The sequence below is a fragment of the Salmo salar genome, chromosome 26 (assembly GCF_965601325.2).
Source record: "Salmo salar chromosome 26, fSalSal1, whole genome shotgun sequence".
Lineage (NCBI taxonomy): Eukaryota > Metazoa > Chordata > Actinopteri > Salmoniformes > Salmonidae > Salmo > Salmo salar.
The window spans coordinates 3,455,200-3,478,931 of NC_138316.1; the positions used below are offsets into that span (position 1 = coordinate 3,455,200).

Here is a 23,732-nt window from a genome sequence, read left to right on the forward strand (position 1 = left end):
CCTGTCTGGGTTCTGTGTGCACACATGCATCTGGAGCAGGATGCGTTGCGTGAACGTCTTAAAGCACTGGCCGCACTTCCAGAGGTGCCAGTCACTGAACTCGGTGCTCAGCTGGCTGGTGGAGGTGGGGCTGGCTAGGACTCGCTGGTTCTTAGAGCTCATCTGGTTGAAGCCGGAGTCTGTGTGGCCACCCTTGTCCATCAGGGAGAAGCTTCTGGAGCAGGGCGAGTGGGGGAAGACCATGGAGCGCAGCAGTGCCACCGAGAAACCTTTGCCCGTTTTACTAAGCGGCTGCAGGGTCTCTTGTCTGCTCATGGCCTCCATGACTGTGGTTGGTACATTCACTAAAGGAGAAAAACAGTAGAAAACATGGAACATACAGTCATGTAAACCACTATCAGCATGTGATGTGAGGATACAGCTAGTATGTTGTGCCTTAGCACCCTTATACAACTGGAATGGGGGTAACATTCATTCTAATTCACAAGGTCAGAGTTTTAATACTGAAAATAAAGACATTGGAAAAATATTATGCTTTGAAGCTTATGTATCCTATTTGTATAATCACAAAACTTTTAGATTCTGAATAGATTCTGTACATACATGTTTCCCTAGCTACAGTTAATAGAATACTCTCATCACACATCATTAACTAATTGAACCTTTCTTCAATTCACTTCGGCTAAACACAACAGGCTAAATTTATACTTATTTTATCTTGGTTCTGAGTTTGACTGTCATTGACTATCTTGTTGTTGTTTTTCTTACCATGTGGGTGAGTTCTAGTCATGACCAAAACATAACAACACAGATGAGACCTATTCTCTCTCAGCTACTGGATCACAGAAAAGAAAAGCTGCAGTCTTTGTGCATCCTAAGCATAAACAACTTGATGCAAAATGTTTCATTGTTGTTATAAGAAACATATGATGATTCTTCATCACTACACACTGATCTCTGACTGCATTCAAGAAGTCAGAGCCATAATAGCTCATCGGTGGACAAACCACATCCCACATTCTTTGTATTGCAACATGCTGTGTACATAAACACAGATTTACACTACTGTAACGTGATACATGTGGGAGTAGGGCTAGGCCTTTCTTATTTAATAAAACTTCAATTTTTCTGGGCATTGTTTTAATGTTAGATCTCGTAACGCTGTTCAGTATCAGGCTAAGGAAGTGTGATTGAAGCTAACTTATGAAAATTTTGATAAAAACAATTGTGAGGTGGTTCTGAAGTGCATGTTGTAGAGGAGGGCATTGACTAATTAAAGGGCAAACTCATAGTACTGAACCTCACCAATCCAGCAGCTTTCATTTGCTATCACACGCACACACTATTCCTTCATGTGGGTTGTATTAGGGGAAGAGGTCTATTTCTGTGTAACCAGGCTTCAGTGTCTGTAATGGGTAGATTCTCCTTTAAGAGAGCTATACTAAGATATATTGATTCATGCAGGGTATGCTGATTTGCAAGGAGTTCACAGCACTCTCCCTCCTCGACCTCTCCATTGTTTGCCACGTTTTAAGGCTACAATACTGCATCTATCAAATTATACTATACACTTTTAAAACAGTTTATATGAAAAGGCACTTGTCTAAACAGGACTCCAACTAGACTGAAGTAATAAAATGTCGAACATGTAAACAGTGAACTGTCAGGCCCTGTCGGTTGTCCAAGACCTCCAGTGGCCAGTGAGTTCCAAAGAAACCAGACAGAGCAGTATGGGGCAAAATGCTGGTTAAGACAGAAAATAGTCATTCATTTTCCCAAACGCTCCTACAAAGACTGTTAACAGACAATCCCTCAAAAATGTCTGGGGGAGATAAATACTATTGTTTCAATAAACCTAACCGATTGTCTCTTCAATGAGAGAACAGCTTAGAAAATTGTGATACGTAACTAACGGGTACTGTCCGTTGAAAATCAACATTGAGTCATTGGTTTAATTCGCCACAATATAACAAAATAATTTTTCATCCTGTTTGCACTGGCAAGGTTTGTTTGGTTCAGCCATATAAATCAGGCTTAAGTAAATTTAAGGGTCCACTATTTGCATCAGTTTTTGTGGCTTGGCGCAGCTATGCCCAGTCAAATGCTTTTTGTCTTTAATAAAATTACACACTGAAATCCAAAGTAAATTATAGCATTTTCATTAACCTACTACTTTTTGGACAGTAGTACTTTTGCAAATATGCTTTGTTGGGTTATGCTAGGTACCAGATTTGTTATGTCTGTCATTAAGTCCTATTCACGACAATGTTATGTACTATATCATTCTAGTATTCTTACATGGAAATACTAGATATCTTTATAGGAGTCATACTATATTTGAATATTTAAAAAATAAATTTAAATCAGTACATGCTGATGGCTGTATTTGGATCATATTCCTTTTGAATGTTCAGATGAAATAGGGACAACAACAACTGCACACCAACCCAATCGCCCAGAGCAGGGTAATGTACTGTATGTATGTTTTTGTCTTATTTCCTGTATATGTTAATTGGGACAGAAGAATGAAACAAATTAGTTGAATATAGAAAAACAGGAGAGAGAGATGACTAGAAGAGATGAAAAAGGAGAAAGAGATGCTTACAGTTTTCATCCTGTGCAATGCACTGTAGAGGGATGCCAAAGAAGGAGGTGTAGCTGTCATTGTACCAGACAAGGAGCTCTGTTCCTCTTGGAATGTCCATACATGCCCGGTAGAATATACATGATCTGTACAGTAGAGAAAACAGTGCTGTCAATTAATCTACCCACTGGGCACAAACTGGTTGTTTCAATGTAATTTGTCAATGTATTGTGACGTGGAATCGACATGGAAAATACATTGGATTTGAAAAAAGTTGTTTTGAGGGTGAAGTTTCAACCACAGAATTATGTCATCATGGTAACCAATTTTCAACATAGATAAAGCTTGTATAAAATATGTTGAATTTGTACCTTTGAAACAACATCAGATCTTCTACGTTATAGGCACTATCAGTAAAAAACAATAGGCTGGGCGGCACCTCCTACTGGAGAGCTGATCTATCTACAGCTATCCCATCCATGGTATTTTAACCAAGCCCAGGACTGCTTAGTTTTGATATTTGTCACTGACGACTACCAATGTGCTATCATGAGAATGAATAACAAAATAGATTCACTGTTGCTATCAAAGTAATTCCAAAGGAGGTTCAATAGAGCAAATTAAATGTAACCATACTTTAAAAGTCATTATCTAATAGGCCAATATAGCATTTGCGAAATCAACAGCTATTGTTTCAATTCACCGCAGGGTTCAACAACAAAAAATAGATTTCAAATGTAATCTTCAAATTAATAATATGTTGGATTTATGTCTCCATCTTAACCAGAAATGTAAGTAAAATTTTGGACATTCTTGAACTTGTTCCTGCATTCACAGGGACTTAATTCACGGTAAACACTGCATACGTCTGTTCAATCGAAAATTACCTTTACATTTCAAGTGAGCTATAGCGCTGAACTTCGGCTATACGGATATAATTGAGCCCTAAACAAAAAATCTGACATTGTTTCTCCATTAGAATTTGTACTTTTAGATGTTTGAAAGCATAGAGATAACACTTTGGGAATTCAACAAACGTCTGTATTTTTGAGTGGGTGAATAAAGGTTGAAATCTCATTGATCAACGTCTCAACCAAATATTACCCAAATTTCGACGTTGAAATGTGGTGTGCCTAGTGTGTATGTGTGAAATACTCACAACACAATTTCATGTACAAACGATGTACGACAGTAAATGCAAACAAAACCATTAGAGGCCCTCAGTATGCCTTTTGCTTTGTGTCTGACAGAATATATAATCACGTCCAAGCATCACAACCAATTTCCTCTTTGGCGAGTTGAAAAACTCCGCATGTGAGAGGCTGAGGTTTTACAAGAAGAAACATGGCAGCTGTGATGCAATGCTTATTTAATGAATCAGTTTCGAAATGAATAGGCATTATACTGTACATTTCCATGGCAGTGGGATATGCATTACTTTGTCACTATCTTAAATATGCCCCCATGCTGACATTCCAGGATTTTGCTTCACTAGCAAATAACATAGCCATATATTTCAAATAATTATGTAAAAAAAAAAAAAAACTATAAACATTTGACAGAAATGCTTCTTTGGCCTCGGCCGAGCTGCTGAAGCCTGTGAGTTTGTATTAATTCCTTCCACCACAACATAAATATGAAGCAAAGACAAGCCCATAAATCAAACACATCTTATAACCTGAGAAAAGCACAAGTATTCCATGTATTTTATACCCTTGTAATGTTCCGTCTCTCAGTTTGGCCTCACTTAACATAAACACTGGAGCACACAAATAAATGTACTGGGACTAAATGACTCAGTTGGCTGCTGACAGAGGGCTGTTTTCTAAGCGATAGGTGGTCTTGCACACTATGAGGCGGGTGAAAGAGTGTAAATGTAAACCATTTCTTACAAGCCTGCTGTCACTTTCAAAACTTGTGCAAATCTCAGCTCAGTGGAGCACATCAAAGGCATTTTTTCAGTTTTGGATAATATTTCCCTTGCTGACATGTATTTAGTATTGTGGTTGGATGACTCATAAAGACAACGGCGGGACGTCCCAGTGCAGGCAAAGTGAAGCACATGCCAATGGACATTATTGTCAGAGCAAAAACAAAACAGCCATCCCAGGGTCAATCAATCACGAGCTGCTTTGAAGAGAATTCCATTTAGATATTGCAAATCATAACATAAGGAATTCAAACCAGCTGACTGCCTGTGGAGGACATCCCCACACGGCTCAGAGGAGGGAAACAGGAGTGTCTGCATTAGGAGTACATGTATATGATGATGTGGAACTAAGTCTCAAAGGTTTTCACTAATCATAGCTCTCTCATAGTTATGGACCAGGGCATGTATTCACAAAGCATCTCGGAGTAGGTTCCCTCTGTCCATGGAATCTTATTTATTATGATCTAATAGGCAAAACTGATCCTAGATCAGCAATCCTACTCTGAGAAGCTTTATGGATAGGGGCCTAGTTTGGTACAATCATGGGTCAAGACAGGAAAGGTATTGGATCTAGTCCACAGATCATCATTATTAAGTTATTCCTCTTCATAGTCTTGGACTACTTTGTATATATACACACTACCGTTCCAAAATTTGGGGTCACTTAGAAATGTTGTTTTTGAAAGAAAAACACATTTTTTTGTTTATTAAAATAACATAAAATTGATCAGAAATACAGTGTAGACATTGTTAATGTTGTAAATGACTATTGTAGCTGGAAACGGCAGATTTCTTTATGGAATATCTACATAGGCGTACAGAGGCCGATTTATCAGCAACCATCACTCCTGTGTTCCAATGGCACTTTGTGTTAGCAATCCAAGTGTATCATTTTAAAACGCTAATTGATCATTAGAAAACCCTTTGGCAATTATGTTAGCACAGCTGAAAACTGTTGTGCTGGGATCGGTGTCCCTCCCACGGGATGGTTGAGCTAACGTAAGCTAATGTGATTAGCATGAGGTTGTAAGTAACAAGAACATTTACCAGGACATAGACATATCTGATATTGGCAGAAAGATTAACAAGAATTTAAGCTAACTGCACTGTCCAATTACAGTAGCTTTTACAGTGAAAGAACACCATGCTATTGTTTGAGGAGAGTGCACAATTTTGAACATGAAAAGTTATTAATAAACAAATGAGGCACATTTGGGCAGTCTTGTTACAATTTTTTTAACAGATATGCAAATGGTTCATTGGATCAGTCTATAACTTTACACATTCACTGCTGCCATCTCGTGGCCAAAATCTAAATTGCACCTGGCCTGGAATAATACATTATGGCCTTTCTCTTGCATTTCAAAGATGATGGTACAAAAAATACAAAAGAATTGTTGGTTTTTATATTCTCCTACATTCTTTTCACATTTCCACAAACGTCAAAGTGTTTCCTTTCAAATGGTACCAAGAATATGCATATCCTTGCTTCAGGGCATGAGCTACAGGCTGTTAGATTTGGGTGTGTCATTTTAGGCGAAAACTGGGGGGAAAAGGTGCGGATCCTTAAGAGGCCAGAAACAAAGGACTTTCTTCTGAAACTCGTCAGTCTATTCTTGTTCTGAGAAATGAAGGCTATTCATTGCGAAAAATTACCAAGAAACTGAAGATCTGGTGCAACGCTGTGTACCGCTCCCTTCACAGAATAGCGCAAACTGTCTCTAACCAGAATAGAAAGAGGAGTGGGAGGTGCACAACTGAGCAAGAGGACAAGTACATTAGAGTGTCTAGTTTGAGAAACAGACGCCTCACAAGTCCTCAACTGGCAGCTTCATTAAATAGTACCCGCAAAACACCAGTCTCAACGTCAACAGTGAAGAGGCAACTCCGGGATGCTGGCCTTCTAGGCAGAGTTCCTCTGTCCAGTGTCTGTGTTCTTTTGCCCATCTTAATCTTTTATTTTTATTGGCCAGTCTGAGATATGGCTTTTTTCTTTGCAACTCTGCCTAGAAGGCCAGCATCCCAGAGTCGCCTCTTCACTGTTGACATTGAGACTGGCCAACACATTTTTTGTTAGGGCAAATCAAGTCTGACATTTTTAATTGGAAATTACAAACTTTAGGAGCCTTTTTAAACCTCAAATAGACTTCAAGCTTGAATTCCCTGCTGTGCAGGAAGATTCCTACAACAACAGGAGGATCAAATTAAGATATGCCATCTGTATGGTAAGCCTGCATAGACTACAGCTGACATTGTCAAATTTGCTGTGTGAATAATAATTTATGCCTGAATACATAGTGTTGATCACATGCTGTACTCACAGTTGGGCCGACATGGTATGGAGTGATATTAATGTTAATACAATTTCTAAATGATTAAATTACTGGTGGAAGTAACATGGTACTTCTCCACCCACATTCCATGCAGTCTTTACCTGTACTGGACCACCATCATGTTTTGCTCGCCACAGTGCCGTGCACAGCGAATGTATCTCATCCAGCTCGACTTGCTCGGCTCATTGCCGTCAATAAAGTGCTGTAACGTCCCTTCCTGGTCATAGATCTGGAAGGCAATGGGGGTTTATGTAGTTAGTCTTCCTGCAGATACACAACAAGCATGATTCATTAAAGCACCCTTTAATTGTTATCTACACCACTTTCAACAATGACGCACACAGGAATTAGGAATGTGATGGATTGCCAAGCTCCATATGTTGTTGTAAAATGTAAACAGTGTACATGTGAGAGCATTGTATAAGTATAAAAATTATTTGCCCTAGAGCAGGGCTCTCCAACCTTGTTCCTGGAGCGCTACTGTCTTGTAGATTCACTCCAACCCTAACCTAGCACACTGATTCAAATAGTTAGCTCGTTGATAATCTGAATCAGGTTAGTTACAACGGGGGTTGAAGCAAAACCTACAGGAGGGTAGCTCTCCAGGAACAGGGTTGGATAGCCCTGCCCTAGAGTATCGTTTAAGTATGAAAATGATTTGCTCTAGGTTAACAGCATCTAAAGTTGATGATGTGAGTTAAAGCTGGAATCCTTAATGGTGAAACTGCCATGTCAGTTTGCGATATTACAACAACAAAGTTGCTGCAAACAACATTGCACATGCGATAGAACAACAGCATAAGTAATGAAGTTTGTTTTACCCCCACCTCTGCTTTGTAAAAAAATTACAATAACACTGGCCGTGAGGCAGACAGTGTCGCTTTTTCCACTTACTGCGGATTCCATCTTTAAAAGGATGGCATATAATTTTGGTTTCAAATATTTGAGTGGCTTCCTTTCCTTCCTCTCTCTAGCCCCATTTATACCAGGTTCTAACATGCGTCCTTTGTCCTGATTGTCTCCACATCCTGATTGTGCCCACATTTGTAGACAGGTGTAGACGATGATCTGATTGTGATCCGATCTTCCTGCCCACCTCCGGAGGTAGTCGGGCATGCATTGTTTCTGGATATTTCACAAGTGTAGACATAGGGCAGCAGGGAGTCAAACTCATTCCATAGAGGGCCTAGTGTCTGCTGGTTTTTGTTTTTTCCTTTCAATTAAAACCAAGACAACCAGATGAGGGGAGTTCCTTACTAATCAGTGAGCTTAATTCATCGATTAAGTCCAAGGGAGGAGCAAAACCCGCAGACACTCGGCCCTCTGTGGAATGAGTTTGACACGTGGTTTAGAGCATTCGAATACCTGAGCCGACAAAGTGAAAAATCTGTCGATGTGCCCTTGAGCAAGGCACTTAACCCTAATTTGCTCCACGGGTGCTGTACTACTATGGCTGACCCTGTAAAAATAAAAAAAATAAAACATTTCACTGCACTTACAGTATCCGGTGTGTGACAATAATAAAACATCTGGACAGTGAAACCATTTAAACCATCATCATGATCACTTCTAAAATCATTGACAGGTGGTACCATTGACTTATGACATCGATATGTGTAAATTCATAATATTTTTAAAGAATATCTGTCAAATAATTTGCATACAGTGAGGGACCAGGAAACCTGGTCACAATGTGGACACAGTGGATAGATAAGAGACACATTTTAATACCATGTGTAGATGCATATCTGAAAATATAGGCACAATCAGAATGTGGACAAGATCAGGACCAATGCATTTTAGCACCAGGTATAAACGAGGCTTCTAGTTCTCGCTCTCTCACTCTTACTTAAAGCCCTGTTAACATATGTGCCCCCAATATCAGTCACTATATATCAACCAACCAATCTGAAATAGCCACACAATGAGAAAACAATATATATTTATTTGGCCATTTCATCATGTTCATGGCAAAAAAAGCTGCTCATTTTGGAAAAGCTGGTTGACTAATAAGTACATTGAAGTGAAAACATAGAGACATAAATATAAGATGTAAGGACCGTATCTAAGCAATATAATAATTTCTGAATAAAACATTTTAATTGTTTATTCTAGAAGATATTTTTGTCGGGGATAATCATGGATAACAGTGATGTACAATGTCCTACTCTTCGAAATGTATAAAACAGCTTTATCCCTGTCGCAGTTCATTCAGTTTGCATCTAGGCAGTAAGGGGATTCGAGCCTTGTCACTGGCCACCAGCAAAATGGATGAGATTTCAAGACCCCACTGACCCCATTGAATCTCTGACATGTAGTTTGTCGGCTGTGATTCCCCTTCCTTATCCCATTCCATTCTTATCCTTGTGGCTTTTCTGGTGAACCATCTCTAGCTTTGACAGCATGATAGAATACTTGAAGGGATAGTTCACCCAAATTACAAAATTACATATTGGCTTCCTTACCCTGTAAGCAATCTAGTTTCCTTGGCACTGTTTCCACATGCTAACATTTTAGCATTTTATATTAGCTTTTTTTGCACAACATGTCAAAATCATCCAAAAGTATGTCAAATTGATTGTGAACCTCAACAAAGTCACTTATCGATCATTTGAACATGATGCGCAAAAAATGCTAATATCGGTCCAGTGACTTGAATGAGATTTGTGCCACAGATGCTAAAACGTTAGCATGTGGAAACAGTGCCCAGAAAAATAAACCAAAGCAAGGATTGCTCTCACACCTTGTCCATAGACTTTTACAGGGCAAGGAAACCAATTGTGATTTTCTAATTTGGGTGAACTTTCCCTTTAAGACATTACTTACACTGGAGATGTTTGTTACACAAGTACAAGACAGGTCCTCCAGCTGCTTTATCTAAATTATCATGTCCATTTTGAGACAAAGAGACAAGAGATGATTGTGCACTGTAGACAGACATTAAGAAATTAAGAAAATTAAGAAAATTATACTTTTATTTACTTATTTCCTTTTTTTCTATCCAACAGCTGACATTTTTAAACTAGTTTTCCTAAAATCTGGACTGAGTCACAATTTAAGTGGTGAGCACTTAATAATAGACAAGGGTGATGGGAAATACAAAGTGGAATCTTACATTTGGTAATTTTCCGTAATACAAAAAGAAATGGCAAAAAAAATAGCCAGATCAATGTCATATCACTGCCATACAGCAGTCATGGAATTGGGAATTTCTTTCATCGTATATTGCAATGGGAACAGAATGTAGTGACATTCAACATCAGGTTATTGTTATTTGGAAAGTAGCAGGGTGAAAAAGTGACATTTTAAAAATCGTATTTGGATGGAGAAGCCAGCCTGTCATCTTTACTATAGTGCTTATAGATCCCACAGGCCGATGAAGCAGTGAGGAGAGCAGCCTCTCATCAACAGAGCCTGTGCTGTGATCACAAGCAGCAGCCACTGAACCCTTCACTGCACCCCAACATATTTTTTTTTGGTCCACTTGAAAAAGTCCTGACAGTCCATTCATTTCCCTGGCCTGTGGAGCAGCACACTGTTTGACTCGTCTGATCCAGACACTTTGATGCTGGAGCTCTTCCAGGGTGTCCCGCTGAGTACAAGCTCCTCTTCCCAAATCCAGGGAAAAATAAGTCATTGTCCGTCTTTCTAAGTGAGAAATATTCTCACTGTTAAATGGGTATTTTTTCTCCTTTTCTTCTGTCCAGCTGGACAACAGCAAGTGATGTTTACAGATGTGATATTTATGTTGATATTTTTTTGTGTTTGCTTTGCAGTATCCAAAATATATTTTCGAGTGGAATCGTTTTTCACTCCTTTTGAGAAAGATTAATTTGTATTCCTTCCTTCTATCAGCGTTGCTGAGTCTCGGGTCATGTTGTTCCAACTTGTTATATTAGGCCGATAACAAACACATGGAGTACTGTCAGCACAAATAATTATCCATATTTTTCTGTGTGCCTGGACTAAAAAAATCATCTCATGTCGCATGAAGGTGTAATGATTGACAACATACGCATAGCGTTGTCCCAAAATGCTGCATGATATTTTTTTCTGGCCTTCGTGTGACATTGGATTTGACGTAACACAGTATTTATGTACGATACGTTGGAAATGCATAACAACATGCATTAAGCAGGCTTTATGGCGCTTTTTGAATGCTTTATGAACTTCTATCTAATGTACATTGGGACACATTTGCGAAGCCACTGATCCCTACAATACGTATTAGGCCCCAATCTCCTCCACATAGTGTAATATGGGTCGTTCCACGAAGTGAGTTCCTTTTGCATCCCTTTGATATTTTCTGTATAAATTGTGCACCAATATTGCATTTTAAAAGCCTGTTTTATTAAATTAGTGCCCTTTAATATAGACCAGATGGAAAATTCAATACATCTGATTTTGAATATGAAAAAATGTTTGCTAAAGGGCCAAAATGAATCATTAATCATGTCCCTCCGTCAACCATGTGTAACTTCAAGAAATATTTGAACCCACTTAATCCCCAAATTGCACCATCATTGTAAAGCCATAGTTATTTTGTTGCTTTGACAAAAGTAATTTCTGAAGATTATTTTTTATTTCATGTGATTAGTGATTAATTTACGTCTGTCCCTCATTTTAAGATCAACCCTGTTATGTACGTGAACTGCACTCTCATTTTAATATGATGAAACCCTTCCTTTTTTCCCCTAAAGAAACATTGAACATCATCTACATTGAACAAAAATATAAATTCAACATGTAAAGTGTTGGTCCCAGGTTTCATGAGCTGAAATAAAAGATCCCAGAAATGTTCCATATGCACAAAAAGCTTATATCGCTCAAATTTTGTGCACAAATTTGTTTACATCTCTGTTAGTGAGCATTTCTCCTTTGCTAAGATTATCCATTCACCTGACAGGTCTGGCATATCAAGAAGCTGATTAAACAGCATGATCATTACACAGGTGCACCTTGTGCTGGGAACAACAACACAATGCCAGAGATGTCTCAAGTTTTGAGGGAGCGTGCAATTGGCATGCTGACTGCAGGAATGTCCACCAGAGCTGTTGCCAGATAAATTGAATGTTAATTTCTCTACCATAAACTGCCTTCAACGTCGTTTGAGAGAATTTGGAAGTACGTCCATCCGGCCTCACAACCGCAGACCATGTGTATGGCATTGTGTGGGCAAGTGTTTTGCTGATGTTAACGTTGTGAACAGAGTGCCCCATGGTGGCATTTGGGTTATGATATGGGCAGGCATATCTACGAACAACGAACACAATTGCATTTTATCGATGGCAATTTGAATGCACAGAGATACCGTGATGAGATCCTGAGGCCTATTGTCATGCCATTCATCTGCCGTCATCAACTCATGTTTCAGCATGATAATGCACAGCCCCATGATGCAAGGAACTGTACGCAACTCCTGGAAGCTGAAAATGTCCCAGTTCTTCCATGGCTTGCTCACCAGACATGACACCCATTGCGCAGTTTGGGATGCTCTGGATCGATGTGTACGACAGCGTGTTCCAGTTCCCGCCAATATCCAGAAACTTTGCACAGCCATTGAAGAGGAGTGGGACAGCATTCCACAGGCCACAATCAATAGCATGATCAACTCTATGCGAAGGAGATGAGGCAAATGGTGGTCACACGAAGGCAATGAGGCAAATGGTGGTCACACCAGATACTGACTGGTTTTCTGATCCACGCCACTACTTTTTTTATTTAAGGTATCTTAAAATTGATTTAAATTGACTGATTTCCTGATATGAACTGTAATTCAGTAAAATTAGGTGAAATCAAGTGTTTGTTTTTGACCAAGTCACACTTCTCAAAAGGCACCGAATTGGTGGAATGACCCACATACGACAGGGCAGCCCAGAAAACACACACTGATTAATAGCCTTCATTGTACTCTAGTCTACACAGAGGGTTACAAATGCAAAGCAAAGGCAAAGTGTGTGTCTGCAAACTCAACATCAGTGAAAACAGCTTTTAGCTTCTCGAGCAGTGCTGTGTCTCTCCCGTGTTGTGTATTTTCTTCCCGACAGGATCTGACAGCACAACACAAACACATATGTACACCCTGTTGTATTTCTTCCCATCATGTCCAATAAACACCACAGCATATGACTTACCCTCTGTATGCTATCAATGTCAACAGTTCAGCCCCTCCATTATTATACATTTCCCTGCATACGTGACCTTCAGTTTTCTCTGCATGCTAAACAAGCCCTGGCGTAGTGACAACTCACTTTATTGAGGAGCGGCCTGTTTATTACGGAGGTGAACCCTGTCAATAGCATTGCTGAAATCTGTCTATAGCTCACTGGAGCAATCAATTTTGTAAATGATTGCGATAATCAAGGAAATTGCCAAATTTATAAATCTCTGTATACAGCATTTTAAAGGCCACTTTACAGTAACTGCTGATGTTCTGAAAGCAAAGGGAGTTGTTTGTATGTGTTGTTGTGGGATTGGGATTCTACTGATGTGTTGAGCAAATAAAGGAGAAATAAAGATAAATCACAAAATGGAGCAGAAGAGCTTTTTCTTCTTTTGATATTCACACCTAGGGTTGCAAAGGGTAGGAAACTTTCTAGAAATTTTCCATGGGAAGTTAAATCTGGGAATTTTGCTTAAATTCTTCAAAAAAGAGAGTTTATAACAGTGAACTTTATTGTTGGATACACATAAGGCAATTCTAGGTTTTGTGGCATATTTGGGTTAAACTATCCCCAATTCAATGGAATTTCAACCCTCTGCATGCACAGTGCATTCTTCCATCACATGTACAGCTGATTCTCAAGATCTAGCACACTAATGAGATGCTATTGAGCCCACACTACTACACTGTCTAAGCCAAGGACTACCTGCTTTCTGGTAAGTTTTGATTACAATACTGGGTGGGGTGAATATATTTTATATGACAGCATTTTTTGTTAAGAAGCTTTAGAGTGTTTTCTATCCAAATCTACTAATTATATGCATATTCTAGTTTCTGGGCAGGAGTAGTAACCAGATTAAATCGGGTACGTTTTTTATCTGGCCGTGAAAATACTGCCCCCTATCCCAAACAGGTTAAACTGTTTGAATTTACTAAATTACTCACGATAAACGTTGACAAAAAACATAACAATTATTTTAAGAATTATAGATACAGAACTCCTTTATGCAAACGCGGTGTCAGATTTTAAAATAGCTTTTCGGCAAAAGCACATTTTGCAATATTCTGAGTACATAGCCCGGCCATCATGGCTAGCTAATTTGACGCCCACCAAGTTTGGCCCTCACAAAACTCAGAATTACTATAAGAAAAATTGGATTACCTTTGCTGTTCTTCGTCAGAATGCACTCCCAGGACTTCTACTTCAACAACAAATGTTGTTTTGGTTCCAAATAATCCATAGTTCTACTCAAATACCTTCGTTTTGTTCGTGCGTTCAGGTCACAATCCGAAGGGTGACGCGCAAGCACATTTCGTGACAAAAAATGTCAAAATATTCCATTACCGTACTTAGAAGCATGTCAAATGCTGTTTAAAATCAATTGTTATGCTATTTTTCTCGTAAAATAGTGATAATATTCCAACCGGGCGACGTTGTATTCATTCAAAGGCTGAAAGAAAAAAATGGAGTCGTCTCGTGGACGCGCATCTCCAGTGTCACTGTTCCCTCCCAGCCTGACCACTCACAAAAACTCCTGCTGTTCTTCGCCCAGAGACTGCAGACACCCCATTACACTTCCTGGCGCCTTCTGAGAGCCAATGGAAGCCTTAGAAAATGTCACGTTACAGCACAGATGCTGTATTTTCGATAGAGATGCTACAGAAGGACAAGAAATTGTCAGACAGGGCACTTCCTGTATGGAATCTTCTCAGGTTTTGGCCTGCCATATGAGTTCTGTTATACTCACAGACACCATTCAAACAGTTTTAGAAACTTTAGAGTGTTCTCTATCCAAATCCACTAATTATATGCATATTCTAGTTTCTGGGCAGGAGTAGTAACCAGATTAAATCGGGTGCGTTTTTTATCCGGCCGTGAAAATACTGCCCTCTATCCCAAACAGGTTAAATCATTTCTAACTTGTTAACAATTTCTGCTAGTTCGTTTTTGCTACCATGTGGGTTTTAGCTTGCTTGAGCCTGCTAACTGAGGAATGTTCATTCACCTGTTTCCATACATGTTTAATTTTAAAACATGTATCTTACAAAGGAGTTGTTCAATCTAACTTTTTAACTATTTCTCTTTACATGGAATATTATTATTATTTATTTTACTCATTTCTTTCTAATCTTTACAGGAAAATGCCACGGGCACTATCGGATGTGTGGAGACATTTCATTGCAGCTAATGTAGAAGGAAAAGCTGTGTACATTTGCAAATACTGTGCCAAATCATATGTGAAGAATGCAACAAAGATGCAGAATCATCTGGCCAAGTGCATAAAGTTCCCTCAGCACTCACACCAAGCAACCTCTGACAGAAGTCCCTCTACTTCTATTTGAGGTGAAAATGATAAATCAGACACCTTATCGATAGCAACAGCTCATGGTCCTCATGGAATCAGATGTTTTTTGACTCAATGGAGGAATGTAGTCAGAAAAATGCTGAAGAATGTCTTGCTCAAGCTGTGTATGCAACTGGTTCACCTCTGATGCTCACAGGCAATGTGTATTGGAAGAGATTTCTGAATTTTCATTGCCCAGCATACACCGCTCCAACCAGACATACTTTATCTACTCATTTGCTCGATGCAGAGTTCAAGTGAAGGTCAAACAAACCATACAGAAAGCACTGTATTGCTATCATCTCTGATGGGTGGTCGAATGTTCGTGGGCAAGGAATAATTAACTACATCATCTACACCACTCAACCAGTATTCTACAAGAGCACAGACACAAGGGACAACAGACACACCGGTCTCTACATTGCAGATGAGCTGAAGGCATTCATCAATGACCTTGGACCACAGAAGGTATTTGCACTGGTGACAGACAATGCTGCGAACATGAAGGCTGCTTGGTCTAAAGTGGAGGAGTCCCACCCTCACATCACACCCATTGGCTGTGCTGCTCATGCATTGAATATGCTCCACAAGGACATCATAGCACTGAAAACAATGGATACACTACAAGAGAGCCAAGGAAATGGTTAGGTATGTGAAGGGTCGTCAAGGTATAGCAGCAATTTACCTCACTAAGCATAGGGAGGAGATTAAGAGCGCCACATTGAAGCTGCTCAGCAACACCCGTTGGGGTGGTGTTGTCATCATGTTTGACAGTCTCCTGGAGCGGAAGGAGTCTCTCCAAGAAATGGACATATCTCAGTCTGCCGATATGGACAGCCCCATCAAGAGGATCCTCCTGGATGATGTATTTTGGGAGAGAGTGGTAAGCAGCCTGAAACTCCTGAAACCTATAGCAGTAGCCATTGCACGGATTGAGGGAGAAAATGCCATTCTGTCTGATGTTCAGACTCTGCTTGCAGATGTAAGAGAAGAAATCCGTACTGCCCTGCCCACTTCACTGTTGCTCCAAGCAGAGGAAACTGCAGTTCTGAAATACATCAAAAAGCGTGATGACTTCTGCCTGAAGCCCATATACGCTGCAGCGTACATGTTGGACCCCAAGTATGCTGGCAAGAGCATCCTGTCTGGTGCAGAGATCAACAAGGCCTATGGTGTCATCACTACCATGTCTCACCATCTTGGCCTGGATGAGAGCAAGGTTCTTTGCAGTCTGGCAAAGTACACTTCCAAGCAAGGGCTTTGGGACAGAGATGCAATATGGCAGTCGTGCCAACATATCTCATGAGCCACCTGGTCGAAGGGACTTTGTGGATCTGAGGCTCTTTCCCCTGTTGCCTCCATCCTCCTCCAAATCCCAACAACATCAGCCACCTCAGAGCGCAACTGGTCCTTGTTTGGGAACACACACACCAAAGCACGCAAAAGGCTGACCAATACAAGGGTTGAAATATTGGTGGCCATCCGGGCAAATTTGAGGCTTTTTGAGCCTGACAATGAGCCATCCTCAACAAGGTTGGAAAGCGACAGTGAAGATGAGGCCTCAGAGTCTGATGTTCTCAGAGTCTGATGTTCTAGAGGTGGACATTGAGGAGGTCCAGGGAGAAGACATGGAAGCCTGAGAGGAAGACAACCAAAGCTTTAGTTTCTAGACTATCATTTTTCAGATGTTGAAAACGTTTTTGGGAGATGCGATGGATCATTGGGGATCATTCAATATTCCCTTTCTTTTGTTGTTCCGTGAAATCATCCCATGCGAGGAGTCAACTCATTTAATTAAAGTTCCATTTGTAACTAAATTGTTTAAAAATATATATATATTGGAAGGATTTAATCATTTGCAATTATGTCTACTTATGATAAGGTAAAAGGTTTATGTTTCTGTCTCCATATGATATGGTAAATATATCCAATGCAAAAAACATCTACATTTAAATGTGATTAATACAATTTGCATATATTTCCATTAATTCCCATATATTCCCGTTAATTCCCATATATTCCTGTTAATTCCCATGGAAAGTTTCCACCTCTGAATATTCCCCAAAATGTGCAACCCTATTCACACCTATCTGTCAACTGTGTTTAGATAACAAACAAATCATTTCAAAGCCAAGTGGACGAAGTTTACCTACACCATGATGAAGAGACAGACAATAACTGCCAGGCCTTGCCATGTCAATACCATAATATGTCCTGTGTTGGCATAACGATGTCAGAATTACAATAAAACTCAAATATAACTCAAAAATCTTCATGGTATCTAAAAAGGACTATAGAAAGTGCCTATTTAGTGCCAAATAAAGTAACAGGGTTGGTGATTTCTTCTTAAATCAGACATAAATCCCCTTGTGACAGGGGGATGGAAGGTTGTTTTGTGCAACAGGGAGTGGCAATTGAATACAAGCTTCACAAAAATATTTAATTGTTAAAACATTTCTAGCCTGTCTATCTATGGGTAACAGGATTGACGTGCTTTTATTATATGATTTGACTAGTAGAGAAAATGTTTCTTTTGAATTTTGGCACTTTAGCAAGCCTTTTTTCATATTCAAAATTGGATTTCTTAAATTCTCCATTTCTACTTAAAATATCAAAAGGCACTCATTTAGTGGAATGACCCCTGTCAGTAAATGTCGAATTCTCCTGGCGCCACACAGAACTGATTTTAACTGCAGAAAAGAAAACATAATAATGCTTTCTTTCTAACTAGAAGTACTATACTCTGGTAGTACTATATACGTCCCATACATGATAATGATGGAGCGTTGAGGAGGGGGAAAATGACATACAGTAAATGTTAAGAAGAGGAAGTCAGAAATCCAATAACGTGTCAGATATCAAAGAACTTATCCAAGAACATATAACACCCATTTATGGTCCTCATGTTTCCTTTTCCTGGGTCCGGTAAGAAGGTGCTGTGGCTTTCAGTTAGTTCTCAGTGGCCCCTCAGCCATTGATCTGTCTCCCAGTGTCCTGTCACTGCTTTAGTTACTGCTCAATCTCCCTGGGCCGACATTTACGGCGCGCTGATTGGGCCCTGTCACTGTCCGGGCTGTAAATCGTCCTGGAACAGCTGTGTGTTGATGCCTGGCTAGAGGAGCAACCCCAAAGGCTGCCTGATAGTCGTTTGACCTCCTGGCCTTATTACATCAAGTAAATCAGCCTCCGAAGCCATTAGACGGAGGCTGGGAGCTGGGGAGAGTCCCACCCGGCCCACTCAGGGATAGCACAGACCCCAAGCAGACAGGATTACCCACCACCACCATCTTATCGGCCGAAACACTTAACGGCCATGTCCCAAGCGATGCTGGCATGTAAATGGGTTACGTGGATCAGTTATGCTCCATATGATGGATTCTTCAAATGAGATACTCGAGCCGCACTGTATCGGTTCAATGGTGTGAACACACCTAAAGTGAACATGCTCATTTTCAGTTCATTGAATTGTGTGCAGTTCAAGGCCAAACCACTCATTCAATAATTAACATTTAGCAATAATTACCATTTAGCATTATTACCAAAGGATGATGATACATCTAAATAAACTTTTCTGGAGCCAGTGGTAGTAACAGAGACGATTAAAGAGATGTTCCAGAACTTTGGCGAATGTGTCAGTATTCTTTAAACCTCCCACTTTGGGCTGGATGTGTCAATGTGTTTGAAAGTGACTGTTTTCTGGAAGCTGTGTGGCACCATTGTCCCTATTCAGGGAATCTACACAGATTTTGGTGACATACTGCAACCTTGTCACACGTGGGCCAGCCCTCTAGCCAATGAGCTTCAGCCCCTCGTCATTTGAGTGACAGTTAGCAAGATGCACATTGACGAGAGGCAGACAGTAGTTAGCTAATAGAGATGTCGCATGGATTGTGTAAATATTTTCAACATGTCAGCTGAAGAGACAAGGTATACAAGCTAAAGACAGTGTTTTTATGAACACAGATTTACAAACTGATGTATTTTATGACAACATCGCAGGTTGTTAGTCGAGCTAGGCTAGTTTGTTAGTTATAGCTAGAGCCATGTATTGAGCCATGTATTTTGAAACAGGAAATAAAAGGCTCTGGCTATAGTTAGCTATACTTCACAGTACTCCACATAGTGGATATGTAGCTAATGAAAATATTGTACTAATAAAGCTACAGGATTAGCAGTATCCATTCATAACTTCAGTAATTACTTTTTATTACTTACCATTAACATATGAAATCTAAAAATCACAAGTCTATTAGTAGCTTCCCATATTGACAATCAACGTATACAATGTGTTGCTCGTCATCAGACTAGCCGAGGGAGAGGACATGGTCCACAGATGAGAGGAGGACAAGGACAGGTTGTACAAGGTGCGTGTACCCCAGGGCCAGGCTCGAGCTGCCCAGGGTCCAAGTCGAGCAGCGAGGGTTGGAATAGATGCTCTAGGGCCAAGGACTGAGAGAATGAGGGAGCAAATTATGACACAGTACGAGGTGCATTTGCAATAGCGCTCAGCATGCAAAATGTCAATGGATATTTCATAGGACTAATTTATTATGAAAATGCATAACTTCTGAACATAACTCTCTTTCCCACTCTAATGCAGGGATATTTGATAGCATGTATAAACAATATTCAATATAATTCCAGTAACCTATTAAACATATTCTAGCACAATAGCCCATCATGTTACACCTGTATAACTGTGTATGGTACTTTCGAAAGGGTCTCTATGAATCAAAAGTATTCTTATATGAGTACTGCTGAAACATGTAACTAATATAAGTGGACTATATGTCTTATATGAAGTAGCCCACATTCATACACAAAATACAGAACTACACGTTGGCAGTATATATTGTCACATGTGAGAAACACAGGAATTGTATAAGAATAATATGTGTTGTCTGTTTTCTTATAGGAAGCAAGCCATAATCATATGATTGGCCTTTAAAAATGTGTATAAATCATTTACAAGGTTATTAGAGCTTACTGTAGCCATAGCTTTATAGGTAGGTCTAGGTGTCTTGTGAAAATCCATGTTGACATTTGTTTATGTGTGAATTTATTAGTTATTTGTAAAGTTCAGAAGTCCACTGGTTGTTTTTTGAAAATAAAGTTCCAGAAAAAGAACATTGTCTGTGTGAACAGTAATATGCTTCTTGCTTAATTATTGCAACTCCAGTGTGGTAAGGGGATTGCCAAGACCGCAGGAAGGTCAAGGTGTGGTGGATGTGGGACTGGAGGTTCATGACTGCTGATGTCCATCTCCTGCACATACAAAAAGTCTTTAGCATACAGAAATGGGTTACACGTCCAACAAAATAAATTCATTTGTGCAGAGCCTTTCAAAACTTTATGACAATAAGAGTGGGAATTTGCACACAGTGACGGCCATGAACATAAAGCTGTGCACCTGGTTTACCAACATGTAAACATATAGATATTCTGGTTTTGTTCACAAACCTGGTCCTTTGCTCATGTGAAACCTTAACTAGATTTGGCTATGAGTGTGTTAGTGGATTTGACGTTTATGTGATATGATCAGTCACTTTAAAACCATACAATTCTGAAAACATAGATGAGTCAAGTAAACGCTACACTGCTGTCACTTCTACAGAATCAATGATGAGTCATCACATAAACTCAATTAGAGACAGCTATTATTTAAAAGCGGCTTTGCATCAGGTGACAATAGGCTACACTGTATTGTAATATGTACAACTGCAAATTGTCGGTATGTAATAACATGCCGTCTAGGGAGATGGTTCCAGCCATTTACAAACATCATGTTTGGCCTAACAGGTACACTCCCTGATGGGTCAGACCTATTGTTTGTAAACTGCTGGAACCATCGTCCTAGCCACCATCCTACTTCTTATTCCACTGGGCAGAAACCAGAGAGACATATTCCTTACAGACCATAAGAGTGTTGATGCCAATTCATCACATGACCTACATGCCTGCTTATGTGATGATTCTCACAGTATTCTAGTTTTACACAAACTGTAGCTACATTACAGGGAACAGAGCACAGTTATATTTACATGCTGTTGTGAATGTCATTGATCTCATCCTCATTCAAACTGCCATCATCTTCATTAGCAATACTCATATTGCCCATTCTTCAAATAGAAAACACAACAGGTTAAATGGCCAGAACATGATGAAGCTAGGCTTGTAAATCTTTCTTCAGAGTCCATATATGACACAAATAACATGGGAAACATTCCATCAACAAATGACAGCTAGTCAAAATCAAACCTTACCTGACGCCAAGAGCCTCTTGCATGTTTGATCATCTGGCATGTCTGAACCCAGCTCTGCTATTCCTTGTTCTTCTATCAGTAATTCTTGTCTGGAAAATGATCACATTACTTACAAAGGATACTAAAAAGTCGAAGTAACACACTGACACTGCATCAGGGGCTTGGCTTCAACTAGGCAGCAGATCAAAATATGAAATCGAGCTGCAGAAAGTGAAAAAGGTACTAGGTATTCCCCATAGAGAATGATAGAAGACTCATCTTTGTATCTGTACCATTATAGAGTCTCTGACAGGGCTGTGCCATTGAGGGAATCTCTATATTTTCTTCTTCACTATTGGCTGATCCCTTCTGATGACCTGGATGGACATGAGTCATCAGGAGGGATCAGCCAATGAAGTTGGAAGCCCCACCCAGTTGCTTATATTAAAATGGTGGAAGCCCTCAATGGCGCTGCCCATGCTAAAACAGCCTTTTGGCCACTAGAGACCTCTATCATTCTCTATCGTATAACCTAATAATAACAATATAGCTAGCACCGAAATCTACTGTTTCATATAGTTACAGACAACCAGTTGTAAACATAGCCTAGCCACTTAGCCTGCTAGCTAGACACTGGTAGCTACAAACAACAACAATTTCCACCCTTCTAGCCAGTCAACAAGAGATTCTATGCATCTACAAAAATACACAACATACATTAGTAGAGTGATTTCATGTTTTGAAATGTGTTCCCTAATATGCATTTGCCATGTTAGCTAGCTAGCTTGCTACGTTACCTTTGAAAGCATACTATGACACAGACAGACTGTTGGCGAGCCTAGCTAACAGAGACACAGAACAATTCCTCTTTACATAAACACTCAAAATAGGCTTCTAACTGAATAAAATATCAACATTGTTTCTAATGCTAAAGTTTAGTATCTTACCTTTCGACCGAAGATTACTTTTATGGATGTCCAACACTGGATGAGGCAACACTTCCTTGAGGCCATCTCGGAAAAGCATCCAATATCTGTTATTTTGCCTTCTGCCTTTGTCTTTCATGAGCGGCCCTGCCATTCGACATCTAGATCTAGTTTTTGCTTCTTGGGCCTGACATCATAAGTATCAATAGCATCCAAGTTTTTTAGCACAATTATGGCTGGAGTAACCTTCCTCTATGGCTGGCTTGAGGGAGTGAGTGAGTGCATGAGAGAGCTACATGCATGACATTTGTTTTTTCTAGAGAAGGCACAATCATGTGATCAGGTCCAATGAGGTTGCACAGTGAAAGAAGAAGGCTGGCCCGGGCCTGCCCAGCATTATCCAATGAGGTTGCAGGGCAGGCCTAATGGCTCAGTGGAAACTCCATGCACATGTACACACAGCAGAGAGCGCAAGAGCGAGTAATCACGTGGTGCATATAGTACGCAATCTTCGGGGACCACTTTTGGCTCATGAGGGCTAATTTTAGAACTACTGGGAAAAAAGTATACAAAAGTTCCCGGAACATCTCTTTAAGCTTACTCAATGTAATTAATGGCAGAGGTATAAAGGCAGACACAACTGAAATCTGTCATCATACCCTCACCCAGAGAAAATGCCTGTTGAATTAGGGTTAAGGACTTTTCGGGGTGACTATCACACTAACATATGCCACAAATAGATTCCGCAGAGGTAGGTAGCTACAGTATAAGAGAGCATCAATACACATATTGTGGCAGCTTTAAAATGTCACAAAAAATATATATCAACGCCTTACCAAACCCCTGGTTGAGACTGTAAGTGCAGTGGAATATAAATGGCATTGGACATTACATGATAATTAGTTTTAATGTTTCATATAGGGCTATCAGTGATTAGGCTAGATATTTTTTCATGGTTCTTGCTCTCTCTTGGTGATGGCAAATACTATTTGAACCTAAGTTGTTACAGGGCTTTCACACTGGCTGCTAAGTAAAAGCAGTCTTCTCAGTGATACTGTATGATTATAATTTAAAATGTTAGGTTTACTGAAGGTTAGTGCAGTGGATCTGTTTACCTTTCCTCAAAACCTTCCATAATCTACCTAGCACAGGCCTTTTCCAAAAGAAGTGGAAAACTGGTGCTGAGATGCAATCAATGACTGTTGGTCC

General features: G+C 39.8%; 1 protein-coding gene and 1 long non-coding RNA gene across 3 annotated transcripts in view; both read right to left on the reverse strand.

Moving 5' to 3' along the window:
- prdm6 (PR domain containing 6) overlaps positions 1-23,732 on the reverse strand; it is a 56,944-nt gene that overhangs the window by 16,420 nt on the left and 16,792 nt on the right. For both annotated transcript variants that reach the window (XM_014174906.3, XM_082969333.1), the window contains exons 4-6: positions 6,949-7,076; positions 2,606-2,730; positions 2-344 (exon numbers count right to left, since the gene is read on the reverse strand). In XM_014174906.3, coding sequence (XP_014030381.1) covers positions 2-344; positions 2,606-2,730; positions 6,949-7,076 — 596 coding nt within the window. The remainder of the gene's footprint in view (position 1; positions 345-2,605; positions 2,731-6,948; positions 7,077-23,732) is intronic.
- LOC106587042 (uncharacterized) lies at positions 19,882-22,866 on the reverse strand. Its single transcript, XR_001324347.3, has 4 exons — positions 22,545-22,866; positions 21,619-21,707; positions 21,397-21,474; positions 19,882-20,620 (listed from the first exon to the last, which is right to left on the reverse strand). It is a non-coding gene; the product is annotated as an uncharacterized LOC106587042 (long non-coding RNA).